The sequence below is a fragment of the Daldinia decipiens genome, assembly GCF_022478715.1.
Source record: "Daldinia decipiens strain CBS 113046 unplaced genomic scaffold F4813scaffold_53, whole genome shotgun sequence".
Classification (NCBI taxonomy): domain Eukaryota; kingdom Fungi; phylum Ascomycota; class Sordariomycetes; order Xylariales; family Hypoxylaceae; genus Daldinia; species Daldinia decipiens.
In genome coordinates this window covers 93,633-121,090 of record NW_026054596.1, presented here as the reverse complement: position 1 = coordinate 121,090, position 27,458 = coordinate 93,633, and the positions used below count along the sequence as shown (strand labels likewise).

The 27,458-nt window shown below is 47.2% G+C and overlaps 9 protein-coding genes across 9 annotated transcripts; 5 read left to right on the top strand and 4 right to left on the bottom strand.

The window, feature by feature from the left end:
- The first annotated feature begins 161 nt into the window (after window positions 1–161).
- On the top strand, window positions 162–4,250 carry F4813DRAFT_375886 (uncharacterized protein). The gene has a single exon (XM_049245064.1). The coding sequence runs from the start codon at window positions 834–836 to the stop codon at window positions 3,987–3,989; it is 3,156 nt and encodes a 1,051-aa protein (XP_049095085.1). The 5' UTR covers window positions 162–833; the 3' UTR covers window positions 3,990–4,250.
- Window positions 4,251–4,540: 290 nt separating this feature from the next.
- On the top strand, window positions 4,541–6,424 carry F4813DRAFT_375885 (Alpha/Beta hydrolase protein). Its single transcript, XM_049245063.1, has 2 exons — window positions 4,541–4,992; window positions 5,077–6,424. The coding sequence occupies exons 1-2, from the start codon at window positions 4,742–4,744 to the stop codon at window positions 6,026–6,028; spliced, it is 1,203 nt and encodes a 400-aa protein (XP_049095084.1). The 5' UTR covers window positions 4,541–4,741; the 3' UTR covers window positions 6,029–6,424.
- Window positions 6,425–6,629: 205 nt separating this feature from the next.
- Window positions 6,630–9,787, top strand: F4813DRAFT_375884 (patatin-domain-containing protein). The gene has a single exon (XM_049245062.1). It carries the CDS (start codon window positions 7,020–7,022, stop codon window positions 9,354–9,356), a length of 2,337 nt encoding a protein of 778 aa, XP_049095083.1. The 5' UTR covers window positions 6,630–7,019; the 3' UTR covers window positions 9,357–9,787.
- Window positions 9,788–10,142: 355 nt separating this feature from the next.
- F4813DRAFT_394029 (fungal-specific transcription factor domain-containing protein) lies at window positions 10,143–12,562 on the bottom strand (the record flags this gene model as incomplete). The annotated part of the gene is made up of 4 exons (XM_049247509.1): window positions 10,143–10,604; window positions 10,668–11,202; window positions 11,296–12,302; window positions 12,398–12,562. 4 exons carry the CDS (start codon window positions 12,560–12,562, stop codon window positions 10,143–10,145), a joined length of 2,169 nt encoding a protein of 722 aa, XP_049095082.1.
- A 756-nt stretch (window positions 12,563–13,318) lies between these two features.
- Window positions 13,319–16,415, top strand: F4813DRAFT_375881 (putative MFS sugar transporter). The gene is made up of 13 exons (XM_049245061.1): window positions 13,319–13,814; window positions 13,959–14,080; window positions 14,149–14,340; window positions 14,470–14,633; window positions 14,699–14,841; window positions 14,895–15,016; window positions 15,075–15,110; window positions 15,167–15,439; window positions 15,508–15,542; window positions 15,605–15,656; window positions 15,707–15,852; window positions 15,911–15,944; window positions 15,996–16,415. Exons 1-13 carry the CDS (start codon window positions 13,741–13,743, stop codon window positions 16,085–16,087), a joined length of 1,485 nt encoding a protein of 494 aa, XP_049095081.1. The 5' UTR covers window positions 13,319–13,740; the 3' UTR covers window positions 16,088–16,415.
- A 2,314-nt stretch (window positions 16,416–18,729) lies between these two features.
- On the top strand, window positions 18,730–19,722 carry F4813DRAFT_383517 (peptidase A4 family-domain-containing protein; the record flags this gene model as incomplete). Its single annotated transcript, XM_049245952.1, has 3 exons — window positions 18,730–19,164; window positions 19,289–19,339; window positions 19,402–19,722. 3 exons carry the CDS (start codon window positions 18,730–18,732, stop codon window positions 19,720–19,722), a joined length of 807 nt encoding a protein of 268 aa, XP_049095080.1.
- Window positions 19,723–20,058: 336 nt separating this feature from the next.
- On the bottom strand, window positions 20,059–21,072 carry F4813DRAFT_394026 (cytochrome P450; the record flags this gene model as incomplete). The annotated part of the gene is made up of 5 exons (XM_049247508.1): window positions 20,059–20,113; window positions 20,170–20,240; window positions 20,295–20,338; window positions 20,466–20,580; window positions 20,635–21,072. The coding sequence occupies 5 exons, from the start codon at window positions 21,070–21,072 to the stop codon at window positions 20,059–20,061; spliced, it is 723 nt and encodes a 240-aa protein (XP_049095079.1).
- A 638-nt stretch (window positions 21,073–21,710) lies between these two features.
- F4813DRAFT_281350 (TrkH-domain-containing protein) lies at window positions 21,711–24,412 on the bottom strand. Its single transcript, XM_049240500.1, has 4 exons — window positions 23,132–24,412; window positions 22,743–22,997; window positions 22,612–22,690; window positions 21,711–22,443 (listed from the first exon to the last, which is right to left on the bottom strand). Exons 1-4 carry the CDS (start codon window positions 24,306–24,308, stop codon window positions 21,813–21,815), a joined length of 2,142 nt encoding a protein of 713 aa, XP_049095078.1. The 5' UTR covers window positions 24,309–24,412; the 3' UTR covers window positions 21,711–21,812.
- Window positions 24,413–25,000: 588 nt separating this feature from the next.
- Window positions 25,001–26,379, bottom strand: F4813DRAFT_375849 (uncharacterized protein). Its single transcript, XM_049245060.1, has 4 exons — window positions 25,860–26,379; window positions 25,761–25,802; window positions 25,636–25,709; window positions 25,001–25,583 (listed from the first exon to the last, which is right to left on the bottom strand). The coding sequence occupies exons 1-4, from the start codon at window positions 26,102–26,104 to the stop codon at window positions 25,345–25,347; spliced, it is 600 nt and encodes a 199-aa protein (XP_049095077.1). The 5' UTR covers window positions 26,105–26,379; the 3' UTR covers window positions 25,001–25,344.
- Between the last annotated feature and the right edge of the window lie 1,079 nt (window positions 26,380–27,458).

The window sequence follows — 27,458 nt, the reverse complement described above, 5'->3', positions numbered from 1 at the left end:
TAGAGCATCGGAAAAGGAGGTGGGGTTAGGAAATAAAAGAAATAAAAAGGAATAAATTCATTAGTCAATCGATTAATCGGATGCAGGCTGCGCAGCCTTAATTCCTCCGCGCGTAGGAGTACATACATAGACCCAAATCTCAACCTGGCCTCCACCCCCCTTTTTTTCTTCCTACCCCTTACAAACAGGCACCACTGCTAATAATCGGCAAGAAATACGGGAAGTCTGTGCAATTAGATATCCTTTCGGAGCGCCCGGAGAAACGAACCTATAGAAACCCATAGTAAAGAGGAAATAAGAGACCGTGGGACTCGGAAGAAAGCGCGCGGCATACATACAGACGGAGCCAGGGTTCAGAAGACAGGGAAGACGCATCGTGTTCGACCGAGTATTTAAGATTGTTAATTGCGACGTCGATATTTAAGACCTCATTTGGTTTACCCAAGGACCCAAGGACCCAAGGTATGTCATCGGACATTCGGTCAATGCTTGTCGTCTGTTCCTTTACCGTCTCGGGCACATGGTCGTCAAGCTCTCGTGGCACCCCTGGCTCAGAGCCGCCTTGTGGTCTTTCATTAGCCTTAGCCTTACCGTCGTCGCGTCTTTCCAAGACCGACGGAAGAAATATCCCCTGTTATCTTAATCCTAGTGCTGCGTCTCCTAATAATACTTTTTCGGTTCTACCTCCTAGCTACCCCGGTATTGTATTTGAGTAGTACTCACCTGGGTTCCTGGCACCTTTCTATGTTTGAGGCTCTGTTTCTCGTCTTCTAGATCTCTCCTTCAGCCCTGAACATCGTCGTGTAACTTGCGGCTAAGAGGGAGGGGTTAAAATGTCTACATCTGGTGCTAGTCTAACTACTGGTCAACCAGACCGTCAACCTAGTCCGCAATTCCTCGACGACATCTACGAGAGCGAAGTAGATGACCACGACCGTCGACACGCTCACTCGAAATCCCCATCCGATCTTTTCTCCGACGTTTATCGAGGTCTCAAAAAGGCCATTCCCAGTCGGGAAGATTCTTTAAGATTTGCAAGAGTGCCCTCAAGACTGGCCTCTCTCAGATCGCACAACTCGAGTCCTGTGTCGTCAGAACATAGCGGGACACCCGTTCAAACGAGACCACCACCTCTGCAACATGTCAGGAATCTGAGTCTGCAAAATAGCCTCGAGAAACCGCTTCCAGCACCACCACCACCTTCACTATCCCCCTCGAGTCTCGCACCTCCTGCGATCTCGTTTAATGCTCCGCAAGATAACCTGACTACTATAGCTGAGGATAATAGCACCGACGACACAAACGTAGATAGTAGGACGAAAGCTATGGATTCCAACGCTTCAATGTTCTCAAACCAGATGTATAACGGTGGCATGGATATGAGCAGCAGCCAGAGCAGTATAGCTAGTTTGAGGACTGATGGTGGGGATGGCCAGAGGGATAATCTGACACCTCGAAGTAATGGACCTCTCTCGGCTGGCACCTCTCCGCAGGTGGCCTCTTCGGGTAGAAATCCTTCTATTAGTGCCCCTGTCGGCACTCCTGCGACTTCGGCGTCTTCCGCTCACCTGTCCGGGTTGATGTGTAATGTTCACCGGACTACTGGCCAAGAGCCTCATCCCCTAGTCGGGGCAACGACTACGATACTTGGGGATAAGCTGTACGTTTTTGGCGGGCGTATTCTATCGCGAAGTCGGCCGGCTCCCCTTACCTCGGATCTTTACGAGTTGGATCTTATTCGGAGACACTGGAGCAAGATTGAGACCACTGGGGATATCCCTCCACCTCGTTATTTCCATTCCATGTGTGCTCTGGGCGATACTAAGATGGTTTGTTACGGGGGTATGTCACCTACGACTAATCAACCTGCGTCGGCAGCCCCCGATCAGCAACCTGAAGTAACCGTGATGTCTGATATATACATCTACGACGTTATAACAAATAAGTGGACTTATGTTCCCTCCCAGGATGCCCCGCAGGGCCGTTACGCTCACTGCGCGTGTATTTTGCCCTCTTCCGCGACATTTTCGTCGCACAAGGCCCCTCTATCGGCTTTGCAACATAATCCCTCGAATGGGAACCCGAACGAAGGTAGAATTGGTATCAACATCGACGGTGCTGGGGGAGCCGAGATGGTTGTGGTTGGCGGCCAGGACGGAGCGAATCATTACATTGAACAGATTAGCGTATTTAATCTCCGAAGTCTAAAGTGGACTTCGACACAATCTCTCGGGAAATCTTGTGGTGCCTATCGCAGTGTCGTCGCTCCCTTACCCCCTAACGTTACCGCCAAGATAGGCAAGACTTCACGTCAAGACAGTGCGGTCAGCTACGAGGCCAAGGAACCAGGTTCATCGATGCTCATCTACTCGAACTACAACTTTCTAGATGTAAAACTGGAACTCCAAATTCGAGGTCCAGACGGGCAACTCGCTGAGAAGCCGATGTCAGGAACTTATTCCCCGCCTGGGTTGCGATTTCCAAACGGTGGAGTTATTGATACGTACTTTGTTGTTAGCGGCACCTATCTCACAAGCTCTAAGCAAGAATACGCCCTGTGGGCTTTGGACCTTAGAAATCTAACTTGGGTACGTATTGATACGGGCGGTAGTGTCTTTAGCCAGGGTAGTTGGAACAGAGGTGTTCTCTGGAATAGGCGGAATATCTTTGTAATCCTGGGCAATCGTAAGAGGAGCTTGGTCGATGATTATAATCACCGTCGTATTAATTTCTCTAATGTCTGCATGGTGGAGCTGGAAGCCTTTGGCTTCTACGACAACCCCCGTAAGATATCGCCTCTGTCGGGATTTATATCTGCCAGTAGTCCCTTTACAGCTCCTGATCTCAGTACGGCTAGGAAAGCTGGTTGGACCGGGGGAGGGAGATCACATATGCGAGCGGCTGAGGAGTTGGGCGAGAAGGCTTTAATGCTTCGGGAGTTAGCAGACATGGACATCCTTTGTTTCCATGGCGAGCGAATACCTATCAATTCCCGCATCGTTGCGCGTAGATGGGGTCCTTACTTTGTGCAGTTGTTGCGCGAAGGTGCTGCTACACAGGACGGTAGCGATTCAGCAACCCTAAGAACAGGCATGTCGGGCCAAGCGGGCGCGCGTAATTCTGTCATAACGATTACTCAGTCAACTAGGAGCATCGGCGGCGACAGCAGTCTTTCGATGGCTACTACGCTAAACAATTCCTCTGCTGGATCTTACAAACCAAACGCACCTGGTGGCGGTGGTGGCTCAACAGATCTTGGCCACGTTAATTCTGCGCCAACTCCTGCGTCACTACCGCCCGGTTCTCGACCGAGATGCCTTTACCTTCCACATACTTGCCCGACTGTCCAGGCTCTTCTTCACTTCCTTTATACGTCGGCACTACCTCCCCCATCATCACCCCTTTGCACGCCTCAGATTCTCTGCTCGCTACTGCAGATTGCCCGGCCTTACAAGGTAGACGGGCTATTGGAGGCTGTGGTCGAACGTCTTCATGCCCGTCTTGATTCACGTAATGCCGCCGCCGTGTTCAACGCTACTGCCATGGCAGCTGGCGGGGGCCGCGGAATCGATGGCAGCATGAATCCCAACTTATATATGGGTCTCGAGTCGTCTCTAGGGGGCGGTGCCGTTAGCCCTTACCATGGTCGGTCAATGTCAGTGTCACAATCGAACTCTGGCGAAGCAGCAGGGGGGCTCGAAGGTCTCCGAATCAATACCAGTGTATCTAGGTCTAGGCCGGATCCCGATGAACTAAGCGCAACAACAAGCGTATCGGGTAGCGAGTGGAGTGAGCGTGGCGACAGCGAGCATGGAGCTGCCAGAGAAGTCTGGAGCGGGGAATTAAGCAGCGTGATTGGGTTGCAGAAACGGGGATTGAGAGGGTTGATGGAGGGACGACGAATGAGAGCAACTGTCGATCGCGAACGAGACGGAGGCCGAACAGAGAGACTCGGCTCGAGGGTGGGCTTAGGGATTGCAGGATCTTAGGAGGGATCAGCTGGACCACACTGGATCATAGAAGGAATATCACTCATAAGCATAGTTCGGGCATGAGACACGATATCATTGGTTGGATAGGAGTTGGGTTTGGCAGGGTGCATTGTGTGTGTGCGTGAATAATACTCAAGTTACCTAGCGGGAGAATTTACATGTGTAATTAAGATACCAACATCGCTTGCACTACGAAGAGGATCTAGCTGCTTGCACATTATACAAGAAAGCCGCAATACTATATCTATTAGAGAGAAACAATTTTCCTAGATAATCCGTATTGTGATATTGTAGTGGAGATATTTAATAAACATGTATACGTTAAAAACAATATATTAAGATTTCTTATCCGCTGATGTAGGTGTCCCTGATATTAATATATTCGATATCGAATATTTCGATGTTCTAGCTCTGTAGGTACAGAAATACATGCACATGTAAACTGTAAAAATAAAATGAACCAATGGTCTAACCTAGGCGTGTGGAGTCTAACCGGGAGCTAACCTCGGAGTGGTACCAAGCTTAGGGCAACGTCATCGAGGCTACTGTAAAAATATATAGTTCGTGTAACGGAACTATCTACTATCTACTTCTTACCAAAGAGACACTAAATATTTGTTTCACGCACGACACATAACAATGTGTTTTTAAACATTTCAACTATTTTATTATTCAAGCTTCGTCAGCTGGCTCTTTTGTGAGTCTAACATGATGCATTGCCTTGTTATACATCCGAGGAAAACTAGACAATGCTTCCGCGACCCAACTTGAGCTTCACGCTCCCTAGCATCCACGATAATACCAAACTCGATTGTCGCATCTACCATCCGGTACGCTCTGATCAGCCGCTTACACTGTCCGATCCATCATGGCCTCGACATGCTGCCGTGGTCGCCCACCCATATGCACCACTCGGAGGAACCTACGACGACCCTATTGTACTTCTTGTGACTAGTACACTACTTCATCTCGGTTTCGTGGTCGCGACATTTAATTTCAGGTTCGTATAGTTTTCGCCCCTAGGTAGTTGTTGAAGTGATTTTATATGTATAACTATGAAACTAATTATTGTGCTAAAATATAGGGGCGCCTCGTCCTCCAACGGTCGCACGTCGTGGACATCGAAGCCTGAGCGAGCCGACTACATGTCCGTCGCCGGATTTCTCGTTTATTACCTACACTATTTGGGCGCTCCCCAGAACCAACCGCGCCATATCGAAGTAGACGAGAACTCGGCTCCAACTTTGTTACTTGCTGGATATTCATACGGCGCCATGGTGACGCTCCAACTCCCCCCTCTCGATTCCTACCTGTCTCGCTTCGCCTCGCCTGCCACACACACCGCCTTCGCAGATATTCGACTGCGAGCACAGCACCTTGCCGAAGAGCAGGTAATCATGTTTACTACTCCTGCCTCGCCGAGAAAGTCGCTGGGCATGCGTGTCGGTGGAAGTGAGGATATATCACCAAAAGCCCGTGATAAACAAAGAGCACATTCCCCAGACCCAGAAGAGAAGATACGGAGAGGCGTCAGGGACATATTATCTCGGAGTAAGTTTATACATAGGAGACGTAACACTCCACCTATCGATCAAGGTACAGGAGGCGATATCGAAATTCCATGCTTGGAACATGTCAACAACTTAATCAGGTTTCGTACTGCCTATCTGTTAGTGTCACCCCCGCTAGGCTTCGTTACGAATTTGGCAACTATGTCCTTTTCAAATCTCTGGGCAAAGAAAAAGAAAGGTGGGCCTGCCAAAGACCACGAGGACGATAGGAAGCGGGAAGAGGGTGAGGTTGAGGCCGAGGCGAAGCTCACCGCCAACCCTACCCTTGCTATATATGGAGATCAAGATAGTCTTTTATCTATGAAGAAAATGCGTGATTGGGCTACGCATCTAAGCTGTGCTGAAGGATCTCAGTTCCGCTACGTAGAGGTCTCAACCGCCGGACATTTCTGGGTAGAACACGGCGTTGCACACGAGCTTAGAGAGGCTGTTTACTCCTTTTCAGCCCGACTCGTAAGGGGTTGATGGCTGTCGGATGCCTATGTGGAAGAGAAGATGACATGGATCTATTATTTCCGAGGTCCAGACGTAGCGCCTTTGATTTACCAGGGCTATAATTTTGGTTGCTTTGGATATAATATATTAGACACGGTTCTATTCTTGGTTGTAAAGGTACCTATTCTTTGAAGTCAAATTCTCGATGCATAAATTCTTGTAGGACTTGTAATACTTGTAATACTTGTAATACTTGTGGCTTATAAAGAACCAGTCTAGATCGAGTCTTGTGGTCCTCTAATTGCTTACATTTACATAGAATGTGTCTGGTTTATGTGCAATGTCAGATGTACAACTCAACCCCACATATCGTTCCTATATAAGGTACCTTTTATAAGCACTTCCCCGTATTCTATACTATACCCCTCATGTACCCCACAATCTTTCTGTGATAGTGCGTAGTACAATGTGCATAGATTTAGCATAGTAAATGGAGATTTCCATTATTTAGGGTCATGACCCCCTGTTCTATGACCCACCTGATCTTAATGCTTATTGTTCACATGGTTAGCGTCCCGCATAGTTCCGTATTTTCTGACGTCTTTCTCTATCCATTGGTCTAACAGGTTCTGCGTTTTACCAAATTAATTCTTCTCCCAACCAGCCTCTTGTCTCACACTTTCACCCCCTTCCGTAGCTCAAGAGTACCCTGGTTACCTCTTTCTTATTGTACTATAGCTTTCATCCAAGGCCGAGGTTGAATAATACGCTACTTAATTTCTATTTCGATATATTTTCTAGACATTGTGTCTTAGCCGTCCTTATGTAGTATCTCCTCGTTTTGCCCTAATCAGTACTACCTCCGACCGATCCGTACCGACGGCGATCTAGATTCTCCGGAAGCTGACCACGTCCTCCTAACCGACGTGTACTTCCGACGTATATATATGGGATGGGTTAGAATGCAACGCCCTCCTGTCACTCACATCGAATCGACACTGCCGCCACTTGTACCTACATCATGGGACACCTCGTAGGCATTCTCCCACCCGTCCCTTTGCTCCAGCCCTCCGGCGTTAGACTCCCGCGGAAGGGTAAGGGACAGGCTAGCGGGTCGTTACCCAATACGACTCCCTTGTATAAGGTCGTAGACGGTCTATTATATCTCAAAGATGGCTTAACACATAAAGAGAGAGCTGAATGGAGACGAGTGGAAGAGCGCAAACAAATTCTATCGGTGCGGTTACAGGGTGCTGAATCTTATAATGAATGGGAGGCGGCAGCGCAAGAATTGGATGTTCTCGAAGGCAATGAAGAATGGAAGGCCGATATTTCAACTGGGGACTATAACCCCGATCTTCTAGAAATGCGCTTACGAGAGCTCGATAATGCCCGCACTAATTGTGATATACGATCCATGATGCATATCATTAGAACAGCCCTTTCGCGCGATCTGGGCGGCATGGGCAATATTGACCTATACCGGCACTCCTACTGTGGTACTAAGAAATTGGTTTCGCAATACGTCGATTCTGCCTTGCAGACTATTACAGCTCTGGTAGAGCAGAGCGTGTATCACCGAGCAAACGACCCGGGTCCGAAGGACTTGCTGGACGCGGTACTTTACGCGCGCCAGAGCTTTGGACGGAGCGCCCTCCTACTCAGCGGTGGTGGCACTTTCGGCATGACACATATTGGCGTTTTGAAAGCCATGTTCGAGGCAAAATTGCTCCCGCGTATTATCTCAGGCGCGTCGGCGGGTTCGATCGTCTGCTCTGTGGTCTGTTCGAGGACAGACGACGAGATTCCTCAACTATTAGCAGACTTTCCGTATGGCGATCTAGCTGTATTCGAAGAGGAGGGTAACGAAGAAGGCCTCTTTGGCCATCTACGAAGACTGCTCACCGAGGGGAACTGGTCTGATATCAAGCATCTGACACGCGTAATGCGCGACTTACTTGGTGACATTACCTTCCAGGAAGCGTACAATCGAACGAGGCGGATATGCAACATTTGTGTCTCGTCAGCATCTATTTATGAGCTACCGCGGTTGCTGAACTACGTTACAGCACCCAACGTTATGATATGGTCTGCTGTCGCAGCATCATGCTCAGTGCCGTTCGTTTTTAGCGCTGCGCCGTTGTTAGTCAAGAATCCTCTAACAGGCGAGCACAGTACATGGAATCCTACTCCACAGATGTGGATTGATGGTTCCGTCGATAATGACCTCCCTATGACGAGACTTGCCGAAATGTTCAACGTCAACCATTTTATTGTGTCACAGGTCAATCCGCATGTTGTTCCTTTCCTTACCAAGGACGAGGGGCCGGCAAGCGTACGTCACGAGACAATCTTCAAGGAGGAATCGGATTGGATGCACAAGTTTACGACTCTGGCCAAAAGTGAAGCTCTGCATCGAATGCAATTTATGGCCGAAATAGGTATCTTCCCAACGCTCGTCAGTAAGTTGCGGTCTATCCTAAGCCAAAAATACTCGGGTGATATCAATATTTTCCCGGCTATGGGCGTTTGGGACTTGCCTAAGGTGCTGAAGAATCCGACGACCGATTTCATGCATCGCTCGTGCTTATTAGGCGAGCGTGCGACCTGGCCCAAATTAGCTCGCATCCGGGACCGGTGTGCCATTGAATTGGCTTTAGATCGCGCGGTTCATGCATTGAGAGCTCGTGTTGTATTTAGTAAGAGCCAAGTTAACTTACGAAGGATGGCGACCGGGTCTCTAACAAGTATGTACGAGGAAACGTACAATCATTTGACACCGAGTTCGAACCAGGTTGGGCCCCCTTCCACGAAGGAGAAACTAAAGCATAACCGGCGCCGGTCAAGTGGAAGTAGTTTACTGAATCCATACCACCACATCCTTGCCAATGAAAATCCGTATAAAATAACGGATGACGAAACAGACGAAGAGGAACGTCTTGAGATGGCAATGCGCCATAATGGCCGGAAACCGAAAATAAAGCTTAAGAGATTTCCAAAAAATCATATATTCCAGACGGGGCCTAAAACTAGTCCCGTCTTATCTTCCACCTCGGATCTCGATTCTTTTGACTTCTCTCGGCCTTTAACACCTACCGGAGCTAAGAATACCAATGCGTCGAATCCGAAAAAGTCGGCGCTTTCGTCAATGGTCACGATATCTCCCGACGACGGTGCTCGTGACCTAGCCAATGCTGAAACGGCTTCCATGACTTCACCACAGCAGAATCCTCACTACGACGCTGAACTCGAGACTAGTGACTTACACACCTCAGACGCCGACGTCGATAGCCACACGGATGATGAAGCATCGCAGTCAACCCATAAGCACATAATTTCGCATAACAACGTCTATTAGTGACGTATAATTATTTAATACCAAACTTCAACATTAGGGATATGCAACTTGTCGACTAAGACGAAATTACCAGACAAAAGATAGGCTATAATAACACACCAGACTTTGTCTTAGGCTCTGGGATCGTTCTGCTCTGTGGTATATACCTAATTGAGTTAGAAATATTAAAAAGAGGGAGGCGAGAATAGTGTGCTTAACAACACAAGCCATAAAACAATACCTATACAAGGCGAGCATACTTGTTAACTGGCCAGACTACATAGGTAGTATTATTGCGGGAAAACAACAAAGCCGTCCGTAATTATACATTTAAACTCTAGGATATGTTGGGTATACAAGCATCAGACCATACTAGACATAGCATAGGCGGGAGCAATAATTATATAGCTAATACATTAGTTCGTAGTGGTAGTATTACATAGTAACTTAGCACTGTTATCATTACCATTGACGTTTATGAAATTTCCCCTCCTATTCTTACACTCCGACAAGACCAAATACCAAACTCTAGTTTAGCTTATTGTACAAATATCATATGTTTGGTCCTCATAGTAGCCCAGATACATGGAAATGGACCATGACTCTCCCCTTATGTACAGATCCTTATATATAGATACCTACCTAGGTTAGATATCTTAACATATTCGCATTAGTCTGGCTCTTTGCCGCCCGCCCGTGTTTCTAGTAGCAGATATCTTCGTCACGGGCATATACGTTATTTTCGACGGCATCGCTTCTTTTTGCCACTCATGCATCATGTTATATCATAGAATCCCCACCCATTCATTAAAATTCGTCGTCGAGTCCCGGAGGTCGCCCCGACATATCTTCGGTGCCGGTAAAGCCCATCCAAGGGTTGAAAATCAACCCCGCGTCTTCCTGCCCCGCGTCGAGAGACAACCCAGGCGATGGTAGCTGCCCATTCCCCGCCGTGTTCCATTGCTGCGCTTTGGCGGCGGATGTGGGTTCCTCGCTGCCTTGGCCGTAGAAGTGGGTTGTCTGGGCGGTAGCTTGGAGGGTATGCGTCTCGGGCGGGGGCGTTGGACCCGCGATCTCGTTGCTGTCGTCGACGAAATCTGATTGGAGAAGCAGGCTTTGAACGGAGAGCCGCTGGCGTGAGCTGGCGCACTGGGAGACTTTTGTTGAGGGGCGTACCAAGGGTGGCGGGTCAGGTTCCGAGGGCGTTCCTTGCGTCTGAAGGGCGAGGCGCACGGAGTAGCTGGCTATTAAGCGTTCTAGGTCCTTTCGCTGGGAGGTCTTAGTAATTGTGTCCGGGGTTTAGATAATTAGGGGAGGTGAATAGGAACTTACTAAGGGTTGTGTCGAAGCAGAATAGGGAAAGAATCGTGTTATTAAACTAAGTGACAACTTGGCTTTATTTATCGCAACATCGAGACTCGACACTGCCCCCGGTATTCGCGAGCCAAACATAACCAGACGCGCGCTTTCAAACGCGCAGACCGCAGCATCGCGCTCGAGAAGACAGTCGCCGTCCTCGTAGTTTAAGAAATTAGACACGATCCGGATGATGTTCTCGGCGTGCTCGAGACACTTGAACTGCATGGCGACCCGGTCCCGCGGGTGTAGCACTGCTAGGACCGGGGACGGAGCCGCTTCGCTGTATCCGTCTAGGCAGAGGCGGTATAGGTCGCAGTGGCATTGGTGCCAGGACATGTGCAGCATGATGAACTGGGCCAGCCATTTGCTGCATGCCATGTTGGATACAGAGTATTGGTCAACTGGCCGGAGAGTCGCTTTATGCGATTGGAGCTCTTCTTCGATGCGTCGGATGCTGGCGCTGATTGTCGAGGATAGTTCCTCGCCTAGTCCGACGCGGCGGTTGAATCTATGCAGCATTGTGTAAGTTCGAGGTGTCTTCAAAGGGGGTTAAGAAAGGAGTCCTTGTATGTAAGGCTTATAAGACTAGGTGTAAGTTTACCTCATAACCGCCCGTCGAACAGATGTCAAACGGAGAAATACGCCGCGCAACCCGACAGTCGTCAAAGACTCCGAGGGTCCAGGCCGGAGCAGGCCTGTATGTGCGAATCGGCCCATCTCAAAGTAATCCTCATCGCAGGGTAGCTGGAGGTGAATCGTCTCTTCCGGACATAATTCAAACTCTCTAAGCCCCACGCAGAAGAAGTCATCGAGCAGATATAACGCCCAGAAGAGCCGCCGACGTGCTTCTTGCGCGACGTCGGATAGCTCGGGGCGCTCGTAGTTCAGACGGAGGGCTAACGCCGTTCGCGCTGCGAGCGCTGCTAGCATGAATGCCGTTGGGAAATCCCCGCTTTCGATCTTATACCGGATCACGAGGAGCAGTGCTTGCAGGTGGAAGATAGAGGCTCGGCCTACCTGCTGCAAGATCGACTGTTCGGCTTGTTGGATCCAGAGGTCGTGACATAGCGAAGTGCGCTGGAGCTGCAGCGCCGTGATGGCGCATATTGACAGCTTCAGGGTTTCGTTCATCGTCTGGTCCTGACACCTCTGAAGAACAGTCGCCTTGTGGAAGAAAGAAAACGACGGCAGCGGATATAAATGCCGGAAGTAGTCCTCGACTAAACCCAGCGTCGTCTCGTAATCCAGCGCGGACCCTTCCGCCTGGCCCACCATTCCAATGTCCTGGCCAGGAAATGCGTGCGCCGGTCTATCGTCGGTCCCCGAACCTTCCGCCGCGTCAGAGCCATGAGCCGTAGCCCCGGTTCTCCTGGTCCGGGGATAGGTACAGATGCGATTTCTCCGGACGCAGCTGGAGCAGCTCGGCAGCTCGCCGAGACACCGGGTTTTCTTGGAGTGGCACGGGATGCACGCCTGCATACGCCGCCGCCGCTCCGGCAGCTTCACCACGTATTGGCCCGGCGTCTTGCCGGGGGACTGCTGGAACGAGCATTCGAAGCCTAGCCGGTCGCAGTTTTGGCAGAGGTTTGGTCTGCCGTCGCATCGGACCTAAGAAGATTAGAATAAATAGGTCGTTATATAAGTCCCTCTTTCTTTATGCGCTACAAAATAGACGATATGCTACGCAATAACTACCTACTTACTTTTCTTATTCTGCATTGAGAGCAAATTGCTCGCTTCGCCAGCGGATCTGGTACGGATATGGGGTTAAGTGTCGGCCCTGGCCCGAGCTGCGGACTCTGCGGATCGTGAGCATCGCTAGAAACCTGTGCCTGCAAAGGTCGCAGAGGCCGCAGAGCCTCGGTCATTGGTGGCAACTAATCCTGCGGCTGGGGACCTCTTATTCTCCTTATTCATTCATTGGATACCCTTTAATTTAGCTTATCGGGTCGCCGTTGGCAATGCTTTTTTTAACGACTGCCGGTCTTTTTGGTATCAAATGTTCCTCGAATCCAAGGAGTCGATGGGGGTTAACATACCCAATCATCAGTAAGACAGGCCGACAGAGCCGAGTACCGTAAGCAAGACGCAATGCGTTCCACTCGGCTGCAACCACACGACGGGTCGAGTCGGGGGGTTCATACATATAATTAAATAAAACGCTACACCAGGGTTCCTTGCGGGGAGGATTGAGAGCGTTTGCGGGGGTGTCCAATAAGAATGGATGATATCTTGCTTGCACAGCTACTCGACTAGTAGCTATTCTCCATAGGTAGGTATCTAATTCATACGATATAGAACCATTACCTGTTATACTGACAAAAACCCTCGGGACGGCAAAGTTATACTACAAGATATCTTGTGCTCTCTTCCCCTTTTGGTTTCTTGCTCTCCTGACTGAAAAGACCGCCCAGAACTTCACTTTACATACATACGATCAGCCTTGTAGGATCATGCCAAGCGAACGAAACCAGGCACGCAATTGGTCGAGGGCACAGGGGTTGGAGCTCGCAATTCTTAGCGCAAATGACACCAAGAAGACCAAGAAGCGCAATGAATCCCTCTGTTCCTACATACAGTACGACAGCTTGTTAGCTGACATCTGACAGGAGCATGCTTACACGTGATTTTTTATTCCTTAATATTGACGTGTGTTAGGTGCTTATTTGATGTTGCCAAATATGGATGGCATGGATCCCTAATTATGTGACTTGTTAACGACTGTGTACCTAATCTGAATAACTCTGAACACTAGGTAGTTGTTATATAGGAACATACGGGTGTAGACTAATGTGTTTCTACACACATTCCCAAGGCATAGTTACCTTATATAAGATATATATCAGACTCTCGTATGTCTTTTCTGTTTTATTCGGCTGATATCCAAGCACTTGCGCATATTCATTTTCCAGTGTCGCATTTAAGCCAACAGCCAGCCAATCTCATGTCGAAGTTGGTACGCTGTTAGTTCTCTATCAACCGTCGTTATATCCGAACGTGTTCGACGAATATACATAGAAGGTTTGCACCAAAAAGATCTAATACCATGGGAGAGAAATTGGGTACCTTCAGGGCCTGGTATCTGGTTGCTCTATGCTGTACTGGCAGCTTCTTGTTCGCGTATGTTCCTCTCTTCTACTTATACACCCGGTTTTCATCGAGGACAATTCTTTATATATATAGAAATGCCACTCTACAAGTTCCCGCGCTCGACTGTCCATGTTCTCTTCATTCTATGTGCGATTTCTTACACTAGGTCTATAGATATGATACTGGTGTCGTCGGAGGCGTTCTTACGCTGCCCTCTTTCCAAAATGACTTCCGTATCAATAAACATAATTCATCAAGCGTCGGCTCCAATGCAACGAGCCTTTTACAGGCTGGAGGTATGTTAATACCAGTTGCACCTTTCGCGAGAGCGGGAAAAGAGATGGCTGATCATCTACTAAATTAGCTTTCTTCTCCTGTTTCTTCGTGTGGCCGTTTACAGCTCGATTTGGCCGTCGGTGGTCAATTGCGCTGGCCTCGCTTATCTTCAGCATTGGGGGTATTATCCAAGTCATTAATACTCACTCATTGGCCGTCTTCTATGTAGCTCGTGTTATTTCAGGGATAGGGGTTGGGATGGCTACTGTTATCATTCCGAGTAAGCCACAGGCCTTTTATTCGCACTTTTTCCGTGGTATATCATCTTAGTATAATCCTCTTCTACCGAGTCAAGTCTGCCCCTGAATATTTATGTATGATTCACCAGTTGCTAACTCTAGCATTATAGTGTATAGCGCGGAGATGGCGCCAAAGCATATCAGGGGTCAACTGGGAAGCATGTTTCAATTCTTCTTCACCCTCGGTGTAATGACATCGTACTGGGTCGACTATGGTGTGTCACAACACTTAGGTCCAACGACACAACAGTGGCAGATTCCTATTGGCCTCCAGGTTAGTATTTGATTCATAGTTACTTTTCTCTGGTCGTCTGCCGCGCCGGCTTAACTCTATAATAGCTTGTTCCTGGCGGCATATTGGGACTAGGAATGCTACTAACGAAAGAGAGTACCCGATGGCTCGCAAAATCAGGTCGAACGGAAGAAGCTTTGCAGTCACTCATATGGGTTCGTGGCGGCGATAATGTCAGAGTACAAGAAGAGTATGACAAAAGACCAAAAGCGCCTTTTTCCAGCAACTAACATCTAGCGACAGATTCGCGGAAATCATCGCGGGTATCCGAGAAGAGGAACGTGTCACTGAGGGTCTCACTTGGAAAGAATACCTTCTTCCAGCGAATCGCTTCCGCTTTCTCATCGTCATAACGCTTCAAATAGGTATACATGGATTCATATCTACTGTTGGCCAATAAACTCGGACTAACATATAATGTAGGCGTACAACTAACCGGAAATACCAGTTTGGCTTACTGTAGGATCATATAAGTGACTCCCCTCAGCACCGGATTAGAAGCTGACCCCTTGAAGATGCTCCGCAGATATTCAAAGCAGTTGGCGCCGGCAACCAAAGTCTCTTAATCAGCGGTTTCTTCGGCGTGGTCAAAGTTGTTTCATGTTTATTTTTCTTACTGTTCCTGGTTGAAAGGATTGGCCGTCGCGGATCGCTTCTTGGAGGAGCGTTCCTGATGGGGGTTTATATGCTCATTATTGCTTGCTTAACAGCTACTCACCCACCAGTTGCCAATCAATCTCTGACTAGTACTGGAGCTGCATCAGTGGCCATGGTTTATCTTGAAGCCAGTTGGTAACCCTTTATTGAAGTTTGTAGTATATCTTTGGATCATCTGCTAATTCTTTCATGCGAATAGTGAGTTATAATATATCATGGGGACCGGTTCCTTGGGTTAGCATTCCCGTCGCTGCTACTCTTATCTTTACCATATGTTAATACATACCCCTTTTCAGCTTTACATGAGTGAAATATTCCCTTCCCGGATACGAGAAGCGGGTGTGGCAGGTAACTTGCACTCCTTTACTGGTATTGTTATTGGTACTGACATTTACCAGTCGGGACGGCCACCCAATGGCTGTTCAACTTTGTTTTCTCACAAGTCACTCCACATGCTATAAACAATATTGGTTGGAGGACTTTTCTGATGTTCTGCATATTCAACTGGGCCTTAGTTGTATACACTTGGTTTTTTATTAAGGAGGTGAGATACCACATATATGGACTACATTAACAAGGACGCTTATTAATAGAGTGGAAAGACCAAGAACAAATCTTTAGAGGAAATGGAAGCTCGTAAGTTTACTGATATTGACCATATTGCCGAAGTTGCTGACGTGTTCGGAGTTTTTGGGTCCAGCGAAACAGCCATCGATTTCGCGAAGGTTCATGAACATGTAAAGAGCGATACAGCCCCAGCAACAAGCGATAAAAATTAAGTGGCTTCATTGCAGATATTTGTTGCGTTGCTTGAAAAGGAAGGTGGTGGGTTTTATGAGGAGGCGTTGGATACCTGCTGGACTTGCAAGACTCGCAATAAAGATACTCATAACAGTTTGTCGGAATAACGCCTAATCAGGATGAGAAATCCGTGGGCATAGTATCATAATAACCGGAATTAAATACTCGCCGCGTCAGATTCCAAGCCCATCAGGAAATTCCACCCATAAGGAGGCTAGAATATCACATTGACAATACGTAATTTATACTTTAGATACTAAATAGTTACGAGAACTACCAATTGATTTTTTACCTGGTTCGTAGTTCAATACGAGGCTCTTGGCCTGCAGTCAATATTTCTGGGTGGACTCATAAAGAGCTGAATGTAACCTAAATTGGTATAAGCTGAACTGAACTCAAGCAAGATATTCGCACAATGTAACCAAGACATGGGAATCCATATTCGTTGCTACACGAAGGGCTTGGAAACATGTTGAAGATATCACCACCCTGCCCATAAAGAGCATTGTTCTAAGTATCGTATCTTGGCAGTCCAGACCGGGCCGTCTAGTAGGTATTAATTGAAAACCTAAGCATAGTTTGAGTCCCTTGGCACGGAAATGGGAACCAAGTTAGCACATTTATACATCGATAGGCTAGTTGTTACTTTCTATAGATCTGTATGGTTTACCATTTGGAGAACAATTTAAATGCCTGGACCAAGGGGGCAATAACTGCTTGGATGATGAGTGAGATGTATGTAGCCACCCTCCTAAATTAATAGGACCTTATAATGTAAGTGTAGTATAGTTAAGGAAAGCGGGTTAATCCGTCATTGGAATCTGGGGGAATTATATAATCTCATCGTATAGGGAAGCTCCCCGGGAGGTCTGGACATAAATCGCGATAACCTTTGATATATCATTTCAACATCTTACTTTGGCTCTCGAATCTTCTTTCGCATGGACCAATAAACGGTCTTTAACTGAAATCCCGATAGAGTATGCTTATCTGCGTATAACATCCTGGCTTGAGATAATTACGTGACTTGAATAAGTCTAAGCTCCGATAAACAAGATCTATGTGTAGGTAGCGCCACCTACAAAGAATACCTTCCTAAGGACGGTTGGGTCGAAATGCGACGCCGTTAGTCGGACCGAATGATTGGCCTTATGTCTTGCTAAGACGTGGCCAGGATAACTTGGCCAGGACAGCGTATGAAGTGTATATCTGTTAGACCAAAACGATTTCGATAGCATTCCAACGGTTTGGGAAGGAGATCGAGGAATAGATACCTGAATAGATACCTGGTATGGGGATCACACGTTAGCGCGACTGGACCAGGTGTCTCGCATGTGCCATGCAAATCACTTGCCTAACGAAAGAACGAAGAATACTGAAAAGATAAAATCCCACTTGGCAAGCTTGGCTATGCCTCGGCGCTGTCTGTAAATCATTCCCTAATCGCTTGGCGGTACTGTAAATCAAAGCTTATTTCGACGTCGATATCTTATATAGTAATCGTGCTGAAGACTTGAGGCTCGTGAGACTTTGATATTCTTGATATCTTCCATAGCCCATAACCTCCCTTCGATGTTGTTGCAAACACTCTTGGAAGAATAGTGCTCCAAACCCGGTTGACTCTGGTACTCCATTCTCCCTTATCTGTCTCACGCCATACGCCCCCATCTTCCCCCTCATTGGATCAAGACCCTTGCTCCCCTCCACATTCTCGCGGGTTTCTTTCCTTATCACAAGTTATTCCCCTCGATTATCTCCTAGGAACAACTTTCTTGACGACCATACTATGTACTTGCCTGTCCCTACCTACACCCACTCACTCACCGACTTACATATCGTTTTCATCTAGCTTTTGAGGAGCCGGCTGGGCAATGCTACCTTCCTCTACGGCCAAGGCTTGCGTGTATTCCCCCAGCCAATGACCAGCCGATGACCAGCCGAACAACTGGACTTGGCACATTCCCGGGGTTAGCCAACGTAGCTTTTCCACCCACGTTCCAACCCATTCCGAGTAACGCCGTTCAACCGGACTAGCTTTATCCGACATAGTCAGTATCGAGATAGATCAACATGGCAGACATGAAGACTGACAACCCACCGGCATCTCCATGAGCCTTGACCAGGCACCGCGTGCATATTCAAGTATTCCTAGATTATTCCTAGATCAAGATGGAAGCCTAAGCGCCCGCTAAGTTCAATATGGCAGATGATACGGTCTTCGTTGACATGTATATACGAATCATGGGCAGCTGAGGCGGCCCTCCAAGTACATCAGGAAGGTGTCTTTTATCTTTCATGTCACGACAACACCTGGGACACATCACATTCTATCATTGCTGGGGGGTGATGGTGCCTTGAGAGAATCTTGCATCGACGTGCCATTGGCGTATACTTCTTGGCTCTGTTTATCTCGCACCCAACTGCGTGGGAGACTTGGGGAGCCATGCTCAGCCTATATAATACCACTTAACGTCCTCCCTTTTGTCAATCATTTCTGAATACAAGACACCGCAGCTCTAGCTCTTATAGCATAGCATCCTCTGCATTCCAGGACCTTGTTGGTTCAACTAACACATACGCCGCCCCGACTTCTCTTGAAAACCACCTTATCCACTTCAAGATGCAGCTTCCTATTGTCGCCGCTCTCCTATGCGCCAACTTGGCATTTGCTGCTCCCGGCACGGCTGCGCGTCGCCAGCGGGCCGCTGAGCGTCTTGCTGAGAGGAGGGTTTCCCGTACTTCGAACACGCTTCAGCCCGCCGACAGCGAGTTTGGGATCGCCTCTAAGAATGACACTGCCCATGTCGAGTACAGCTCTAACTGGGCTGGTGCCGTCCTCATTGGCAGTGGTTACAAGACTGTGACCGGCAGCATTGTCGTCCCCACCCCGAAGACTCCGTCCGGCGGTAGCAGCTCCAAACAGTACTCGGCATCCGCTTGGGTCGGTATTGACGGTGACACTTGCCAGACTGCGATTCTGCAAACCGGTGTCGACTTCACTGTCCAGGGATCGACGGTATCTTTTGATGCCTGGTACGAGTGGTACCCAGACTATGTAAGTGAGATTTTAAGTCCCGAACCTTCAGATCAGCCCTACCCATGCACTCTATAAGTCATACCTTAGATCAATTAGAGCCGCCTTCTACTTAATACAGTTAGTAACTAATTCGATATTCTAGGCTTATGACTTCTCCGGTATCCCAATTAAGGCCGGTGACACCCTTACCTTCGTAAGTACCTGCCTACCTTATAAACACGCCAACATAAAAGCAACACGCTAATAAATATATAGACCGTCACTTCTTCTAGCACGGCGGCCGGCACGGCCGTTATCGAGAACACGACTACCGGCAAGAAGGTTACTCACTCTTTCTCCGGCGAGTCCGACAAGCTCTGCCAGACCAACGCCGAGTGGATTGTGGAGGACTACTCAAGCGGTGGCAGCTTAGTTAGCTTCGCAGACTTCGGCACTGTGCAGTTCACCGGAGCTTCAGTCAACGGCGGTACTGGGGTCAGCGGCGCGACCATCATTGACATCCAGCAGAGCAACAAGGTTTTGACTTCATGCTCGACCTCTGGATCCAGCACTGTGGTCTGCTCGTACACGGGCTAAGCGAATAAACTCGCTCTTCTGTGTGAAAGGAAAAGAATCCGGACATCTTGGCTGCGGGATTGAAATGTCTAGTTACTAGTCGCGTCACCGTCTAGCTTAGCGGTATATCTTAAACAGGTATTTCAACAACGCTCAGCCTACTAGTATCTACCTATAATAATGAAAGAAATTCCTCGTGATAGTTCGTTATTCGTTCGACATTGCATAGTTTTCTGCTATGTCTGGGTATAACAGGGAAATAGCCTCCAACTTAGAAGAGGCTCGTGACAAGATAGATACACTAGACTTGCCTATCACTCCAAGACTAAGGACTCTAAAAATATATACATGAAAGTATTATACTTCCCGCGATGCAATATGAACCGTTAATCCATCAAGTAATAGAACACTGCTGGAAATCACGTGTTAGTTTGAATATACACATAAGAGGTGGATATTCGAGCTTACCCGTGGTTCCCTTTCATCTCTACGTTGTCGGCTAGCTTAATGTCCAAGCACATAAAAAGGGTTAGGACGAGCTGAGGACAGGTCAATAACTAGGACAAGCATATATCTTTGAGAAGTTCACATACCTTGCTGATTTCAAGCCAGCTGATATCTAAAAATAGATTTCCGTCTTCATATCTAGGTAGATAACATAAGAAATAGGGGTAAACACGTCTTCCAATACAGGTTCGAGAGCCGCCGCCAAACGAGAAGAAAATTGCTCTAGAAAGAGTTAAATTTCTAAGTAGAAGACATACTTAGTGTGCCTTCATTCTCCTTATCTAGCCATCTCTCCGGACGAAACTCTTCTGCATCGGAATCCCAGATTTCTTGTGAACGGTGAAGGACCCACGCGCTAGTTCCAGCCATAGTCTACTGAATCAGTATTCGTTTGGGTTAAATTCACACGGTGGGGTAGGGGCTTACTCCAGCTGGAACATAGTGTCCATCGATCATCATACCGCCCTCCGGCACATTTCGATCGAGAAGATCTCCAAGCACTGGATATAAATGTATTGCTTCGTACATAACAGCTTGGAGGTATGGACAAGCTTCAGATTCTTTGAAAGTAACAGGATTACTTAACTCACCCACCTGTTTCTTGCTTTCCACCTCCTCTATAAGGCAGTTATAGGTTTCCGAGTTCTTCAGCAGTAAATAAAAGATTGCTCGTAATAAGGTTGACGTAGTATCGGATCCAGCAAAGACATTAGAAGTCACCATGAAGGGGATATTAGTATCATTAAGCTCAGGCTTCGCCTTCTGTACCGAGAAGAGCTGGTTCACAATGTCCTTAAGATCACCGTCGTGGTTGGTTCGAGCCTTGATTTCTCGAGAGCTCAAAAAAGTAGGTATTCCGGTCATTGCTAGCCAGCCAATTCCCAATGAAGGGCATTAGTTTTTGGTGTAATTGAAAAAAAATAGGAGCACGTTTAACCTAGCCGATAGATTCGAAAGCCGTTTGAAGTCGACGGAAGACCCCTTCGTCATCGCCAGTCGCGACGTATCCGAACGGCTTTGAGAAGCTGATAGCTCCAATAGCATCTACAGAACAAGCGTCAGTGTATATCACATTTTTCATGGCATAGTTACGTTTCTAAGAATTCTTCTAAGGTGATCGGAGATAACAGGATCAGTACGGTAAGGGAAGTTATCCGAGGGTTTGGTTTCTTTATTTTTAATAGTCTTGTAAAATTGCCGAATTTAGCTACTTGTAAATTGGGATAGGCTAATATGAGATAGTTTTAAGCTTATATGAATAAGATCGATATAAGTGCTGTAAGGTCGCGTTTCTTGGAATAGCACGGGTGCGAACGAGGAATATATCGCAGATGGTGGCGTGTAACGTATCATTAAAGACGACAGAAGGGGCAGAAGACAACTTCTAGCGATTAAAGACATGCATAAATCAAGTCTGAGTGATACTGACTGCCGAAGAATCAAGTAGCTAAGAGAGTAGTATGGCGTTATTTGTGTAGATTACGGTAACATGTGAGAGATATCCAATTGCTACGTTGAATCTTTGGAGAAGCAGACATTTACTCAGAAAGGCAGAGCAACGACTTGTGGATTCGCATCCACATTGATTGGCGGCGGTCATCGGATCATATGCCCATGTCGTTAAAGCTCGGTCGCCTTACCGAGATGGACCTACGAAGATGATCTTCCTCTTCGACTATATGCATGTCGTCGCTAGGAAGTCTGACGGCGCGATCAAGCGCTACCGGTAAGCCGCGGTGTCGACCTCTTATCATGACAGCGCAAAGGACTAGCTTACTCCCAGGATAAAGTCCACCGCTGAAGCTGTATGCTGCGTTCGGAAATCCAATGCTGATGCCCACGCATCCGTAAGCGGAGACCACTTCGAAAACGACGTTGAAGACAGAATAAGTGACCGGGTCCTCAAGGAAATGCTTGGTTTCGATGATCATAATCAGTAGGACCGCCAAAACAAGCCACCACAGGTCGTGAGAGAGCTGCCCACGAATTTGGTGGCTGATGAAGCTAATCCGACTCTCTAGCTGGTTCGGCGCAGCCTCGACTCCATACCATTCTGCAAACGCGACGCGGACCATCCGACTCAGAGACTGGGAATTACTGCTCGACTGACCGCGCGAGACAGAACGAGTCAAAGCGTCGCTATAGATCGGATCTTCCCCGTAGATCCCCAACGATCGTTCTTCGTAGACATTGGAATGTCTCATTGTTATCACTACAGGATACACCGAAATATACCTGTAGACATCGAAAGTCAACACATATTCACAATCCATAGAAATTTTCAATAGCTTAAACAGCTAGGGGGGTTATGCACACTGGCGCAGAATTATTGACGCGAGAGAAACAGGAGGAGGAGGCTGTTATATGAGGTTAAGTAAGAAAACCTTTAGGGTATTGACGAACATCATGATAACATAAAGCACCTGTAGGCCGATGAATAGAGTCGGGATGGATACAACGTAAAAGCCTCCTGAACGGACAGCTATTGTAGAGATTAGCGCTAATTAACGCGTCGTGAACACAACGGATCATACCCAGAGCTTGAAAGAGTCCATCGATGATGCGAGACCCGAGAGGAATTTGCTCAAGAGTAGAATTGCCAAGGTTGAGAACCTCAAACGCCACCCAATCAGTACCGTTAAGCACGAAGAGCATGAAAACAAGCCAGTAGGTCTGACGTGACGGAAAAAGATTGGTATAGACACGGCGGGGGTATTTGAGAATATACTCAATCGTCTCCTTCCATTCTACAAAATCATCATCATAGGTCATCCACTTCAACATCTTCACTGTAGGATATTAGGTCAGTGGTTATTGATTTATATTCGCAGAGACAGGCACGCGAGAACGGGAAGCTAATAATATAGAAAGATGCATAGGAGCATAAGCACCATATGAAAAGGCCATGGGAAGTAAAACTTACAGCTGCTCCACAAAATAAATCGTAGGAAGACGGGATACGCTGTATTACCAGCGAGAATCATTGTACCCATAACGATGAGTACGAAATATGAGCTTCCGTAGGGAATCATGTTTGCGTCCAACACACTCATGCCGCTATTATTAAAAGCAGACACGCCATTGAAGATGCCATTCCACCAGGGTGAAATAGCATTCTCTAAAGCAGGTTCCGGAAAGTTATTAGCAATCCACGCACCGAGCGAGATGCATCCGAGAAACTGCCAGAGGAAAAAATACAGCGGGACGGTTACAGAAAGAAGCTTCAGAGCTCGGTACTCAGTGCCACCAAGCTCCTCGCGTTCTTCGCTTGTCAGGCTGTGAAATTGGCCATTGCGCCCGACTTTATGTCCCTTTAGGTAGCTGCGAGGATTAACGGCCGTGTCGGTGTTAGACAGGTGTCTTTGCACAGTGGTACCGCTAGGGAGGATAGACATCGACCTGGCTGCGGAATGAAGATCGTCGGCGAAAATGACGTGCTCAGTGGCAGTTGAAGCCCCTGTATTTGCTTCTTCGGCATCCGCAGTACCAAAAGCTGGCGCAACATCCTCTACTGCGGTCACACTCTGTGAGCGGGCAAAGGAACCGCTGGTACGGATGCCAGACTGCTGGTGTGGAGGTACAATGGCAGAGACCAACCTCCTGTCACTTGGACGAGATATGACGGGCAGGTTGATAGCTGGGCGCTGGCCCCAAGGAGCACCCTCGCCGCCGTCCTGTACTGTCCTACTCCTACCCAAGGATCTAAGCCTGTGAGTAATGGGGAGGAGAGTCAAACTCGCATTGCGCCGGTCAAGACTGCGTTTACGCTCCTTGCGCACAATCTCTTGGAAGCGCGTTTCGAAGGCGTGTTTGCGTACCAAGACGGTCCAAATAGACACCCAGATGGAAGAGCCGATGATGATCAAAAGCCATAGAAGTACCTGCTGCCAAGTGGTCATCTGACTTAGATTGACAGTATTTAGGCCAGCCTCTGTCATGGCAGAGGTGACGAGGAATAAGCTGTCGACATAACTGATGCTAGATCTGGGATTCGACGAGCCCCAGAACACCACAGATGATATTAGAGGGACAATAATAAAGTATACATAATGTATAGTGATAAAATTTAATGGTGGTAAAAGTAATCGGAGCCTGCTCATTGCCAAATCCCCGTCGTCTATGATTTTCCAAGGAAAATTCTAACGAATTGGGTGACAGGAATAGTGAATAAAAAAAGCAAAAAACGAAGTGGCTTCGTGCTAATGGTCTTAGCGGAGCGGAAAATAAATATCTTTAGTTGAGCAACATATTGAGAAACTCTTAAATGGTTTTCAATCGGATCTTACAATTTTCAGCCTCAATTCGACTTTACGAAGCCTTTTTTTTTTCGCTCTTATTCTGTCCTTCTGCAGATGTTGAGAAAGATAAGGTCGTGCAACGATAGTTTTTAGAGCTATGCGACGAAAATATTACTTTATGTACTTTTAGTACATTAACTACCTAAGGTAGTATATCCCGGCCACATGTGCGATAGTAGAGGGGCTAGAACAATATTACTGCATGTGTTAGATAAGAGAGCTTCAAAAAGAAGGTACATATTGCTCATTGCCAACATACATTACCTACCTAGGTAGGTACCTACATACCTAGGTATGTACGTATGTCTTGAGGCATACTTACTATGTACCTGGGTAGGAAGTAAACAACGGGAATGCTCTTGCCGTTAGTATATCAAGTTGCGGTGTGCCGTACCCGCCTCTATCCACTAGGTACGTAGGTAGGTACCTCTTTACGATGTATTTAATACACATCTATTGGAGAAACCAGCTTCACGCATATGGATACATGTAGGTAAACATTCAATGATTAGATGTATCTTACTATGAGGACGACTTGTATCCCAGAAATATACTACTTCGTCTTCAAGGCCAATATATGAATAGCAATTGTTTACACAGACAATATCAATATCATATATACCTACCTACCCATCTACCTAAGATACCTATCCACGCACTCATATATGATAACTAAAGCGCATTGATTCGTTCTATATCAAGCGTTGGTATATAGACAGGTTAAGCAGGTAAGCTCTCACGTCTTTCTGAACTGAACTTGCGCCAAGACAAGATGCTAGCTGAGAAGAACGATAATGTTCCGCCGCATATATACATCAGCCAATACTTATTCTGTATCTTATAGCTCGTTGTGGTCCTGGACGTCGTCGGTATCGACAAGTAGGGTTCCAACGACTTCGGCAGCCTCTCCGACCTTGCTCGCAATCTTCTCAGCCACATTGGCCGTTGCCTTCTCGGCAGTTTCACTGGCTTCACTGGCAGCTTCACTGGCAGCCGAGCTTGCGCTGCTGGTGGCCTTGGTGACGATGGACTCGGGCTTGGGAACGCCTTTGATGCCGATGAGCTCCGTCTCGAACACTAATAGCCGTTTAGTATGAGATCACCCACAACAGTCCAATCTGTTACATACCAAGGGTAGATCCGGCGGGGATTGGCCCAACGCCCCGGTTTCCGTATCCATACTCGGGAGGGACGGTCAAAGTCCTAATAAGCAGTCAGCCTCCGTCCGATGCCCTAGAGAGGATGTTTTCTAACCTTTTCTCCCCGATGCACATGTCCAAAAGTCCTTGGTCCCATCTGTATACGTGTTAAGACCCCATAAGTAGCAAGCAGTGAAGGACAATGGCGACGAACCCCTTGATGACCTGACCGCCTCCTAGCTTAAAGCTCAAAGGAGTGCCTCGATCGTAGCTAGCATCGAACTTCTTTCCATTAGAAGCAAGAGTGCCCCTATAGTGTACCTGGATATTGTCGCCCTTTGCCGTTTTTCGGTCGCATTCGACGGGGAGGGTTACGTCAATCTTCAGGTCGGAGGAACTCGAAGCCAAGGCGCCGACGGCGACGGACGCCACGAGGGACAAGGAGAAGAGGAAGCGCATAATGTAGACTTGGAATGCGATTGTCTATATCAAGATCCAATCGGAATTGTATTTTAGTATAGAATGATAATTCTGACACGAGAGCATACAGAAATATCAACGAGGTGTAGCTAAATGTGTGCACGAATATAGTAGTAAAATCATCACCAGCTTTCATTGTATTCAATTTGCGGGCGGCACAGCGTCGGGACAAGATTTTGGGGTATTTCCTATATGCATATCTTATGTGCATAATGCCTTTCAATTGGGTGAACAGGTCATAAAAGGTCCATAAGCACAACTTTAATTGGCAGTAGTATTTAGATGGTGGGGTATATATTTGAATTGAATCCACCATTGAATTTAAGCCACCCCCATCATAGGTAGAAGTATGATGTATTGATTTGCCACATACCTACGTTCGAGCTCATAATGAACCTTAGATTTTACATTTCATTCGTGCAGTTCGGTGAACCTCAGGTACCCTTAGGTCACAAGCCACCCCGTTCATCAGCCAGCTAGGAGTTGTTTAGCGGTTGAACGGGACATGGTTCAACATACAAGGCTGAATAAAGTACCTAATGTTTGCAGTATTGTTACATAGGTATTCTTACTGCATTTCGTATACATATTTAACAACGACTTGTCTGCATACGCAATCAATGATTTTACCTACATAGGGCCTCAAACATACGTGCTCATAAGCAAACTTTATAAGCGATTTATATAAAACTACAAGTACCTATATAAGGAAACAGGTAGTTGTATCGAGGTACTAATATAGAACTATAGAACAGGTAACAAGTACTAAATCTAGGACTTCAGCTTGGCTAACCCAGAACTCTTAGGCAAACAGGCAGCCAATAACCATTCGCCGCCAAACAAGGTCAAGCAAGCTGGCATAGCCTTTGCTTACGCCCCTGAAATATACCAACAACTACCTAATGTAACCTAGTTGGTAGGCCTCTCCATTTGATCTAATGGTAAATATCTAGGGATTAGACGTCCTAAACTCTTTAACACATGATGAAAGCAGGTAATCTTCGTGTACCTTATGTACTCTAGGTATGTATCTATGGTCGGTATATCTGAGCCACACAGTATGCATGTTGAAGTATATTTTCTGCACTGTATACTCGAAATTACAGTTCACATGCTGCTGTGCCGCATGTACATATATACCTACCTAGGTACATATGGAATTGTGCCTATCGTGCCTCAATACGCTAGAACTCTCCGCGTTCTGACCTACCTTTCCCCATTATCAGGATTGTCAGGATTGTAAGGTTAGGTACCTAGGTACTACATACCTAGGCCTAACATTAATGATCCATCATACAATACCTTAGTAATTTACGACCGCTAGAAGTTAACC